Genomic DNA, 12450 nt, shown 5'->3' with positions numbered 1-12450 from the left:
AAAATGACTAATTGAAAACGTCGGGTCTGAATTGTCCGTGAGAAAGAGATCGTGAGCAGACTTTAAAGACCTAAAGGCAGAACAGCAGCTACAACATTCACGCTGTACACACCTCATTTATTACTATTCATACGAGCCGCTCGTTCTGACAGATCGGTGATTAAAATGTTTGCAGATCATCAGGAGCAGTGAAATTAGCACACATTCATATTGACTCGGCACATTCGCGGCTTCCTCGTTCATCAACTTGTTATTATTCCAAACATCAATTTTAATGAGAACGCAGCGACGCAAGACCTCGTCACTGTCCCGCGATAAAGACGGACGATATTAAGTGACTCGGCGAGAGAATCCAGTACCAGGCAAGTCGTGAATCATCTCTGTTTGTGACTCGACTTGACGTAATGCATGTTGTAAGCTGGACTGCTAAGCAGAAGCTTTAGATCGTTTCTCTCGCTAATTTTAACAAACAAATACAGAGCCTGGACGAACCAAAGGAAAAAACAAACAAACAGAGATTCTCCCGGGAAGTTAGTAGAGTATTTACAAGTCGGAAAATCGTATTCACGTTTTCTTTTTTTTGTGTGTTTTTATCCATACTTAATGTAAACCATTTCACTCCTATCGGTTCTTAACCATCTTATTTGTATTTTTAAAACTGCTGCTAAACCAAAAATTTGCGATGAGGTCATCCTTAAAAATATTTTGGTTTGCAGTAAAAAAAAAAAAAAGGTCAGTAGGTAGGTCTATTTTTTTTTTTTTAAGTTTTAATGTAGGGGGGGGCACGGTGGCTTAGTGGTTAGCACGTTCGCCTCACACCTCCAGGGTTGGGGGTTCGATTCCCACCTCCACCTTGTGTGTGTGGAGTTTGCATGTTCTCCCCGTGCCTCGGGGGTTTCCTCCGGGTACTCCGGTTTCCTCCCCCGGTCCAAAGACATGCATGGTAGGTTGATTGGCATCTCTGGAAAATTGTCCGTAGTGTGTGTGTGTGTGTGTGTGAGTGAATGAGAGTGTGTGTGTGCCCTGTGATGGGTTGGCACTCCGTCCAGGGTGTATCCTGCCTTGATGCCCGAAGAAGCCTGAGATAGGCACAGGCTCCCCGTGACCCGAGAAGTTCGGATAAGCGGTAGAAAATGAGTGAGTGAGTGAGAGTGACTTTAAACAAATTAGCATATCGTGACGTCACTGACTGGGTCTTCAACCCGTGCCGTCATCGCAAACCTTATTTTGATGCTGGGCAGTTTTTACTGAACTCTGTACCAAGTTAAAGTGGTGTCGGGCTGTTTTAATGGATTTTTTTAGATGTATCATGGCGCCTCGAACGCGTATGACTTTGAACGGTGACCGCGAACATTTTGTTTACTGCAGCCGCGGCCATCATTACCGAGCGCGAACCGTCGAGTCTGACAGTGAATGAGAGAATGAGACGAAGCGAACGCACAGGCCGTAGTGTGACATCCGGTAAACAGTAGTGTAAACATAGATGACGTCACGGGTTTTTATTTAAAAGAAAGTACGTAGCCTTCGTTTGTATGTAGGCCTAGGCAATTTATATATTTACAGTACTTACTAAAATATAATTAATATTATTTTATTAGTTGTTTGAAGAGTAAAAAAAAATGGTCGGTCTTAACGCAAATTTACAACCGGCAAATCGGTCGGATTTAAAGCAAAAAAAAAAACAAAAAACAAATTTGAGTCGGTCCTAAATTGACAGGGTCGGTCGGGCTACAGCAAACAAGAATATTTTTAAGGATGGCCTGAACCTAAAATTTGTGAGCTTCTGAGACAAGTAAACATTCAATTTCAACTGATTTCCCATCAGTTACTGACATTGCATCCACTCCAGGATGTTTTCTTACCGACAGAAACTCTAAGCTTAAAGAAAATCCCCTTTCCCACTTGTAATTCCGACTTTGGACATTCAGTGTTTATTTACGTTTAAACCATGAATACGATTTTTCCGACACGCTTTGAATGCACCACTGGGTATTTGGGTGACGTGGTCTTACGTTTTCTACGTCTCTGGATCTGCACTTAAGTCATTCATCCAAATGATTTCCTCAGTCAGGGGTTTTGAAGCTGCAACAGGTGTGATAGGTGTGGAAGGGGGCGGAGTCAAACTATTTCATCATCAGTTAACAGGGATGAAGAAACCTCTGTTGCTTTGCAGTGACACTCCTGTCTAAGGTCTACAAGGAGAGCCAACCAGTGTGAGCAAAAATAAACACACCCACCCACCCACCCACAAACACACACAAAGCAGTGATCCCCGACCGACGGTCCCACAATTTCATTTTTAATTCATGTCGTCAAGGCAACATCTTCACACACCTTTACAAGAGAGTAACCTATAATCAAGGCACCTTTGGGGCATTTTTAAGTTTTATAATCATGAGGGTGCAAGATGATTCTCTGAAAGTCCTGGTGCACCCTGGGTAATCATACTGCATTATAGATAAAAACTAATTTATATATAACATTTATAGATAAATTTGTCTCCAAACAAAACTTGTAAACAAAATGTTTAGAAAATGCTATGATGATAGCTCTTAATGGAGTGGCTAACATGCTAACCATGCTTAAAATCTAGGCACCCAAATGCACGCATGTACATTTGTCATGCTAATCAAAGCTTCCTAGCGTACGATGGGTGCAGTGCAAGCTACGGACATTTTGACTACACGACACACACGCATAAGCAGCAGCCATTAAAAATTTAGCAGCTCATTTAGATTTGTACGCAGCCTGGAATCGGACCGTTCGTCAGACACAGCGTTTCAGCTGGCAACCAGAGCTTTCCTTGATGTCATCAATCACAGCTTTCTTTCTTTCTTTCTTTCTTTCTTTCTTTCTTTCTTTCTTTCTTTCTTTCTTTCAGAGTTAGATTAGTATTCCAGATTAGCATATGCTGGAAAGACTTAGCATGCTAATACTAATAGAGAGAAAAGTTTGAGGTGATAAATCTTTCCCTTTCTCTCTCTCTCTCTCTCTCTCTCTCTCTCTCTCTCTCTCTCTCTCTCTCTCTCTCTCTCTCTCATAGAGACTCGCACGTTAAAGAGGGTTAGTAATCTACATTATAAAATCAAAGGTCTTAAATGTGAGCAGCGCTAGCGTAATAAAATAGAATTTAGGCTTGAAAATGATTTCCATCTGACGCTGAAAAATGAAGCGTCTGCCCCGAACATCACCTCCTGATCCACTTCACTGCATCTTGCAGGATAAGGAAATGATCTTTTATATATCAGGACGATGGCGAACTCTGGATATTGACCCGAGCGCTCGATGAATGATCTCGTCGTTCGTCTTTATTCCCCCGCTGTGCAGCCCTGGCACAATCTGAACTGATGAGTGTGTGTGTGTGTGTGTGTGTGTGTGTGTGTGTGTGTGTGTGTGTGTGCTGATTATGCTATTCGGCATATTAACAGTCTCGCTGTGACGCGTGTGTCCCAGGAGAAAGGTCAAAGAGGGGTCATGAAGAGAGACGTTGCTTTAATCGCTTCATTAACACTTTTTTTTTTATCTCGAATTTCCTCTCACATTTTATTTCCACACTCGCATCAGTCGCACTCGCCGAGGTAAAGACTTCACAAATCCTCAGAAAGAATTTCTGTATTGATCCTGACAAATATTGATTTGGATTCGATCTTAACTCAGCCTTGAGGTCCTTAACACACAGTCCAAATGAAATCCTGGCTAGTTTTGGACTCGTCTAAACGTGACTAAACACTTTTTACCAGAACACTGTTGTTCCATCCATCCATCCATCCATCCATCCATCCATCCATCTTCTACCACTTATCCGGAGCTGGGTCACGGGGGCAGCAGACTAAGCAGGGACGCCCAGACTTCCCTCTCCCAAGACACTTCTTCCAGCTCTTCCGGGGGAATACCGAGGCGTTCCCAGGCCAGCCGAGAGACATAGTCCCTCCAGCATGTCCAAGGTCTTCCCCGGGGCCTCCTTCCGGTTGGACATGCCCGGAACATCTCCCCAGGGAAGCGTCCAGGAGGCATCCGGAACAGATGCCCGAGCCACCTCAGCTGACTCCTCTCGATGTGGAGGAGCAGTGGCTCTACTCTGAGCTCCTCCCGAGTGACCGAGCTCCTCACCCTATCTCTAAGGGAGCGGCCAGCCACCCTGCGGAGGAAACTCATTTCGGCCGCCTGTATCCGGGATCTTGTCCTTTCGGTCATGACCCAAAGCTCATGACCATAGGTGAGGGTAGGAACGTAGATCGACCGGTTAATAGAGAGCTTCACCTTGCGGCTCAGCTCTTTCTTCACCACAACTGTTGTACGAGTCGAAATCGAGTCACCAGTCGAGAATCTGACCTGTAATGAGTCGGGACTCTGAGCTTTCAGTGTGTTTTAGACGTGTTTTTATTCCCTCTGCTCAGACCATCAGACTGAATTTGTAATGCTTATGAACAAACACTTGGAGCATCTCAGAAAGCAGGAATGGGTTTGAGATCATCGTTTTCTCTGAAGATACAAACTTTTCTGTGTGGGAAAAAAACAACAGTTTTTGTTTAATAAAGCTTCTCTATGAATATATTGCCCCTCGTAGGCAAGACAGAACAGAACTACTGATGAAACACTACAAATTCTTCAAGTCTTGAGTGCTTTTTTGACACTGACGTGACTCCGTTTCTTTTTTGTTTTGTCATTCGAGTGCGAAACTGAAGCCATTAACACTCGTCTACTCCCCCCCCCCCCATAAACGTCCTGTTTTCTTTTGTATTTATGATCACTTGTTCATCGCAGCCATTTATCTAAGACTCATCGACAGACAAGCGTACACCATTCACCACAGGTATAAAAAAAAAATAACACATGATGGTAACATGACAAGCTGCAATTATTTTGTCTTATTAACATCAAGAGAGTGAAAAAAAAAAAGAGTCTAGTGAGGGAAGGACTGATTAGAGCTGCTGTGACGTCCATTAAAGCCATCAAATGTAACAAGAAATAGATACAAAAAAATTTATATGTTCTGTATAAAGGAGGGGGGCACGGTGGCTTAGTGGTTAGCACGTTCGCCTCACACCTCCAGGGTTGGGGTTCGATTCCCGCCTCCGCCTTGTGTGTGTGGAGTTTGCATGTTCTCCCCGTGCCTCGGGGGTTTCCTCCGGGTACTCCGGTTTCCTCCCCCGGTCCAAAGACATGCATGGTAGGTTGATTGGCATCTCTGGAAAATTGTCCGTAGTGTGTGAGTGTGTGAGTGAATGAGAGTGTGTGTGTGCCCTGTGATGGGTTGGCACTCCGTCCAGGGTGTATCCTGCCTCGATGCCCGATGATGCCTGAGGCTCCCCGTGGCCCGAGTAGTTCAGATAAGCGGTAGAAGATGAGTGAGTGAGAGTGAGAGTGTATAAAAATGTTGTTTCATTCTAAAAAAGAATCCAGAAGCCTCACAATTAATAGAATAGAAAAGAGTAGAATAGAATACATCCAGAAACCACAAACTCATGTGTAGAATTAAAAAAGAGATAAATAACGAAGGTCTGAACGCATGCGAATGAAACTGGCAGCCCGTCTAACCTCATTTTTGGTTTTTAATAACATCTGGCTACATTTTCCTTCTGCATTCTAATTCATAATGCATAACAGGAGTGACAGATTTCTGCGCAGTGGAATTGGCAGTATAATGAACGGTCTGTATTACAGTAACGGCAGTGAGTTAATTAGTATTATCAGCTCTGGGGGTTGGTGACGTTGACGAACGGTCATTTAGTCACGCATGGCTTTCTCTCGAGTAACGCTGGCCGAGCGATCCCATTATACACGCACCAAAGTGGTGTTGAATGACCTCGAACCCTCGCTGTGACCTCATCAGATGAAAACCCAGGACCGGAATCGTTACCCTGCCAACAACAGCCGGCACAGGACGAGACACCGCTTTCATCAGAGCTAAAGCTATTTGAAATAAATAGAGCAATTAGGACAGCAGTCGTATACCTCCATGTTCATTTATTTAACCTTCATTCATATAATACACTTTAAACCTCAATCTAATGTCTTATTAAGTAAAGAAGTGGTGGTTAATCATTATTATTTCTACTAGCAATCGAGAAACATTTCTAACACTTCATACCGGCTCATGTCAAAGCAGCACCACACCTAAGACGTTTAGAGAAGATTTCGCTCGGCTTCTACGTCTCCTGTGCCGAAGCCCTGAGGAGAGTTTCTGGTTCGGTGAAGTGAAAATAATCTGCACGTCATTATAGCTTCGACTAATCCACTCTATCTGGGGGAAGAAACTGTCGCCTGCAAGCTTGGTCATTAAATTGTGTCAGAAACACAAGAATAAACCTTTCAAGGATTCGCCAAATGACTTGATTGGAAGGGTTAATGCTAGCTTTGATGTTTAGACTCGAGTGTTAACAAGTGTGTGCTTTGCCGTGCATAATTCGAATGCCTACGATGGATCCACGCAACGGAACCGAGTACCATGAAATTCTCGGGTCTTCTCGGGTCTAAAGAAATGTAAGTGACCCGGAGTGACCCGAAGCACTTTTTACCCGAACCTGACGTGCATCTTTTTTTTTATAGAAACCCGAGACAAACCCGAAAAAATCAGACCCGAGTCCGACCCGACCCGTTGGCGATTTCTTTTTAACCCGACTGGACCCGAATGTTGCGTAACTCTACACTAAAGTAACCACTACAGCATGGATTCAAAATTGATTGACAGGTCTGTTTCAACGTAAATTAGCTCACCGCCAGCCACACGTCACCAGCCACATGTCGCAAGCGGTCTTGGCAAACAGAGGAGAGGTTGGAAAAGGACTCGAGTCGATGCACACACACACACGAGATACAGTAGTTCGGGTCTTCTCGGGTCCGTTCGGGAAAAACACATTCATTTTAAATGACCCAAGACCCGATGCTGCTATTATTATTCCCGACCCGTGTCCGAGGCACACGTCAAACTTTTAGACCCGAACCCACTTGGGTCTCGGGTCGGACCTTGGGTTTTCGGCTCTAAGTGGACCCATGAAGACCTCTAGCGGGAACGCGATCGGTTTTTCTACCTTCAGCATGATATGAGTGTGTTCATAAAGAATAAAACCAAACTACATTGGGTATGAGAAGCACTTAACATCCGATGCACTAATACATCCAATGAGCTGTGGAATATATAATTACATGTGTGTGTGTGTGTGTGTGTGTGTGTGTGTGTGTGTGTGTGTTGTATGACTTTACATTCTGTTACATCTCTGTATTTTCATACACACTAGATCGGTGTAACCCACTAATGAGTTTAATAAGTGCCTCCTGATTGCATGTGTGATGATAAACCACACCGCACCTCGTTTAGTGTTTAACAGCCGTGTATCACGTGGTGCCACATGGTGGTGGTGCTCAGACGCGAGCTCCTAATGAGCACAAACGGTCGCTACGGAACTCTGCTACCGACCGAAATGTGACAAAACCATGTGTTCTCACTAAAAACGACTTCCAAACACAGAACTTTGTGTCCTAGCCTCGATGGGTCACGTAAATACCACGCTCTCACAACAGAACTGATACGGATTCAAGGTGTTGGAAACATTGTACCCGCATAAATCCGTTCAAATCTCCTGCTTTACAACTTCCTGGATGCCAAACAGTGAAAACCTTGGTGTGGCTTTTCAGAGTGGACTGAATGATGAGCTCTGGAACTTAAAATGAAATAGAAGTAATAAACTGCTGTCCAAGCGACATTTTGGTCAGAAATATGCAATTAGAGTCATGAGTCATGTGGTGCAACACTATACATCTGAATCTGGTGCGTCATTTGTCTTTGGAAAGTTTTAGGTTGTTGTTGTGTAATGTGTGTGTGTGTGTGTGTGTGTGTGTGTGTGTGTGTGTGTGTGTGTGTGTGTGTGTGTAAATGCACTTAGCATTTCATGTCTGCCTCTGTCATTATTCTTGTCAGTGAAAATGCTAACCCCTTCAATTACGAGCTCTCGCGGCGAGTCAAGCAAAGATACATATGTATGTGTGTGTGTGTGTGTGTGTGTTTGTGTGTGTGTGTGTGTGTATCAATTGTTAGTTGAAGCCACAGAAGCTTTTTTTTTCCCATTAATCCTCTACTCTTCAAAACAACCCCTGCAGAAGACGTGAGAGAAAGGCAGTGATTGGCTGATTTGGTTTCTTCCTGCCTCTTGTATAGAGCAACCTCCACTGAAAGCCTCAACATCAACAGTTTCAGCGATATAAAAAGCTCCCTAGCGAGCAACTGGGACGTCCTGTCCGTGGTCGACGTAGCGATGAGGAAGGCTGAGGTGTGAAAACTCAAAGTGAAAGTTTTTGTTGGCAAAATCCCTCAAAAGGGCAAAAGCCCTCATCACTCCTCGCACTGCACCCCACACCCTCCGATCTACCAGCACTGCTCGACTGGTTCCACCATCTCTCAGGGTAAAAGGCAAGTATTCTACAAGACTCTTCTCTGTACTGGCACCAAGGTGGTGGAATGAACTTCCCATAGAGATCCGGACAGCCGAGTCACTGGCTATTTTCAAGCGGCGGTTGAAGACCTACTTATTCAGGAAACACTTCAACTAGCACTTCTTTCCTTATCTTTTGCATTAAAAAAAAAAAAAAAAAAAACCTTTGACACTTTTTCATTGTAACTTTGAACAAATATTTTAAACTCATGGTATCTTAAGTATGTAACCTAGTGAACCAGCATTAATGTATTCAGTGTTAGAGATTTAAGCACTTATGTACGTCGCTCTGGATAAGGGCGTCTGCCAAATGCTGTAAATGTAAATGTACAATTAAAACAGCGGAGCTGCTCGGTGTCAAGCTAGCGAACCTGATCCGGTGTTCGACCCGAATGTCTGTGGAGTCGGTAAGAAAAACCTGTTCTGTCATGTGACAAAGCGGAGAAGAGCAAGGATGAGTTTAAAACACAGGAAGTTGTTAGCTGTCGCCTAATTAGCGAGGAATGGCGTTGTCCCCGGCAAGGATAAAAACCAGACCCAAGTGCAGGGATAACAAACAACACGGTTCATTCATTTATTTTCTACCGCTTATCCGAACTACTCGGGTCACGGGGAGCCTGTGCCTATCTCAGGCGTCATCGGGCATCGAGGCAGGATACACCCTGGACGGAGTGCCGACCCATCACAGGGCACACACACACTCTCATTCACTCACACACACACACACTACGGACAATTTTCCAGAGATGCCAATCAAACTACCATGCATGTCTTTGGACCGGGGGAGGAAACCGGAGTACCCGGAGGAAACCCCCGAGGCACGGGGAGAACATGCAAACCCCACACACACAAGGCGGAGACGGGAATCGAACCCCCAACCCTGAAGGTGTGAGACGAACGTGCTAACCACTAAGCCACCGTGTCTCACCAAACAACGCCCCCTAGTGTCCAAACTTGATTCCAACAACAATAAAACAATTTCTTTTCGTTTGTGTACCGATGTGCCACTTTTCTAACATTCGTCTGTAAAAATCAGTTGTACGTTTGGCTTGAACAAATTTCTTTACGAATAAATAAATAAATAAATAAATAAATAAATATAAGCAAACGCGATCTAACAAGACATGTAAAGTTAAGGTATACGACTTCAAAACATAAACAGTTATTTATTTGGATTCAGACTGAAATAAAAAAAATGACTAGCGGACCAAAAGTAATGGCACCCTGTAAAAGGATGACACTTCCGAGCGGGTCAGAGTTTCTGTGACTAGCTGCAGTGGCTGAGCTGCGTTATCGGACCATGACGTGTTCCCTGTGGCTTCCAGCTCTTTGTCTCTCTTGTCGCTGAGCTGTAGATAACGGTTAGTATTCGTCAGTACGCTCACGTGAATAGGAAGGAAATTCGACGTTAATGAAAGTTTTACATTTAAATCCCAACTGTAAAAGATCGATAAATGTGTGAGAGGAAATTAACTCTAATCCTTAACAAATGTAGGCATATTTCATTAAGGCAAATTCACAGATACAAATATTTGGCCTCCGTATTAAAAAGTCATGTGTGTGTCTGTGTGCATGCGTGTGTGTATATACAGTATATATGTGTGTGTGTGTGTGTGTGTGTGTGTGTGTGTGTGTGTGTGTGTGTGTGTGTGTGTGTGAGTGTGTGTGTGTGTGAGTGCCCTCTGTCTTAAAAGCACAATTTCCGGATCTGCTTCTTTCTGAATCCTAATTCTAGTCAAGCAGAAAATTGCTTTCTCTCTCTCTCTGTGTGATCTGTGTTTCTGATCTCTCTCTGTCTCTCTCCCTCTCCCTCTCTCTCTCTCTGATGTGTGTTTGTGATCTGTGTGTGTGTGTGTGTGTGTGTGTGTGTGTGTGTGTGTGTGTGTGTGTGTGTGTGTGTTTCTGATCTCTCTGTCTTTCTCTCTCTCTGTGATGTGTGTTTGTTATCTCTCTCTCTCTCTCTTTGTGTCTCTCTGTCTCTCTCTCTCTCTCTCTCTCTTTGTGTCTCTCTGTCTCTGTCTCTCTCTCTCTCTCTCTGATGTGTGTTTGTGATCTTTGTGTGTGTGTGTGTGTGATGTGTGTTTGTGATCTCTTTCTCTCTCTCTGTGATATGTGTTTGTTATCTCTCTCTCTCTCTCTCTCTCTCTCTGTGATGTGTGTTCATGATCTCTCTCTCTCTTTCTCTCTCCGTGATGTGTTTGTGATCTCTCTCTCTTTCTCTCTCTCTTTCTCTCTCTCCGTGATGTGTTTGTGATCTCTCTCTCTTTCTCTCTCTCTTTCTCTCTGTGTGTGTGATGTGTGTTTGTTATCCCCCCTCTGTGTGTGTGTGTGTGTGTGTGATGTGTGTTCGTGATCTCTCTCTCTCTCTCTTTCTCCCTCTCTGTGATGTGTGTTTGTTACTCTCTCTCTCTCTCTCTCTCTCTCTCTCTAAATATATATATAGGGATGTGGTAGCCTAGTGGATAAGGTGTTGGACTACCAATCGGAAGGTTGTGAGTTCGATTCCTATGTCCACGTCCTGATCAAGGCCCTTTAACCCTCAATTGCTCAGTTGTATAAAAAAAAAAAAAAAAAAAAAAGTAAGTCGCTCTGGATAAGGGTGTCTGCTAAATGCAAATATATATATAGGGTCATACATACATATACATATATATGACCCTATCGCTCTATTCGCTCTTCCTCTAGTCAGGTCAGCTTCCTTTCCACTAGTTGTTATATAAAGGGTAAAATGAAGAGACTAAAGTCCCAGAGCGAGACTCCAGTAATAATAATTCAGTTCTCTTTCCCCGGTATAAAACTAATCCAGTTGAAACAGGGCTTCTGTTATCTGTGGCTCTACCGGTGTAGTCCATCACTAAGGAACGAGCACAATGTGAAATGGGTGCCGTTTAAGCTGATCAATCTGAAATGTCCCATGTCAATGTGAACAACTCAATATGGAACAAATGACCTCACAGCTTGCCCTATTAACCTTACTGAATCAATTGTCCCAGTGCGAAAGCCTTCATTTAGTGTGTGTGTGTGTGTGTGTGTGTGTGTGTGTGTGTGTGTGTGTGTGTGTGTGTAAAAAGGTGTATTTAAATGCATCCAGACAAGCTGCAATGGAATACTACCAGAGGCCAATGACATACGCAGGTAACATGCATGAGTGGACAGAGATTTATAATCTATCCATCAGAAATCGGTCAGTAGAGTTGAGTGCAGAAGGCAGGCAAAGAGAGAGAGAGAGAGAGAGAGAGAGAGAGAGAGAGAGAGAGAGAGAGAGATTGACCTGATGGCTGTTTTCTCCGTAGCATCTGGACTGTCTACAGAAGGAAACTCCTCAGCCAGTATCTCCTCCGGGCTACGTGGGTCATCTGCGATGCTCCTCTGACTCTTGACCATGTCCTTGACTCCCAACCCAGATGTGATGGCGTTCCACAATGCATTCTGGGACTTCGACCCTTTAGAGAGGAGAACAGGTTGTGAGTTGTGAGTGCAGTCTGCGTTTTTTGTTTCTTTTTACTTTAATCATTCGTCATTTTCGGACAGCTTCAGTAAAATCAACTCAGAAGAGAATATTTGGTCTCTGTAGCAGTTCTGTAAACTGGAAGAAAATCAATGATGGATGATGTGGACCAGCAACATCCAACCAGTCTGGCTTTCACATTGCATTGTGGGAATTTTGAGAAGGGAATAAATGATAATACTTACGTGATGCTTTGATAATAGTTAATAACAGTTTGTTCAATTTTCAATCAGTCATGCAAGACTGAAACGTGTAGATAAAAATGTCTCAAGAAAGTTTTCAACAAACAATTGAGTGAATTTTTGTATTTAAAGGTATATTAAAGGTGCGGTCAGCGTTTTGTTGTTGTTGTTGTTGTTGTTGTTGTTGTTTGCTTTTACTCAATTCGTTCTAGCATCTTCATCTGGTCTCTGTGGCAGCGAATATTCTGTAAAATAGTGCTGTAATAAGTAAAAAAAAAGTTGTCTGGATCGGCGTCGTCAAACCATCGGTGCCTCTCAGTGCATTCTGCGA

At 43.6% G+C, this 12450-nt stretch overlaps 1 protein-coding gene across 7 annotated transcripts in view; it reads right to left on the bottom strand.

The window, feature by feature from the left end:
- The window catches only part of pde1cb (phosphodiesterase 1C, calmodulin-dependent b), a 98492-nt gene that overhangs the window by 63001 nt on the left and 23041 nt on the right, over window positions 1–12450 (bottom strand). For all 7 annotated transcript variants that reach the window (XM_047806574.1, XM_047806576.1, XM_047806575.1 and 4 more), the window contains exon 3: window positions 11701–11872. In XM_047806574.1, the coding sequence (XP_047662530.1) occupies window positions 11701–11872 (172 nt within the window). The remainder of the gene's footprint in view (window positions 1–11700; window positions 11873–12450) is intronic.

This window comes from Tachysurus fulvidraco, chromosome 22, assembly GCF_022655615.1.
Source record: "Tachysurus fulvidraco isolate hzauxx_2018 chromosome 22, HZAU_PFXX_2.0, whole genome shotgun sequence".
Taxonomy (NCBI): Eukaryota; Metazoa; Chordata; class Actinopteri; order Siluriformes; family Bagridae; genus Tachysurus; species Tachysurus fulvidraco.
Note: the sequence above shows the minus strand (reverse complement) of the source record. Positions and strands in the feature narration are given on the sequence as shown.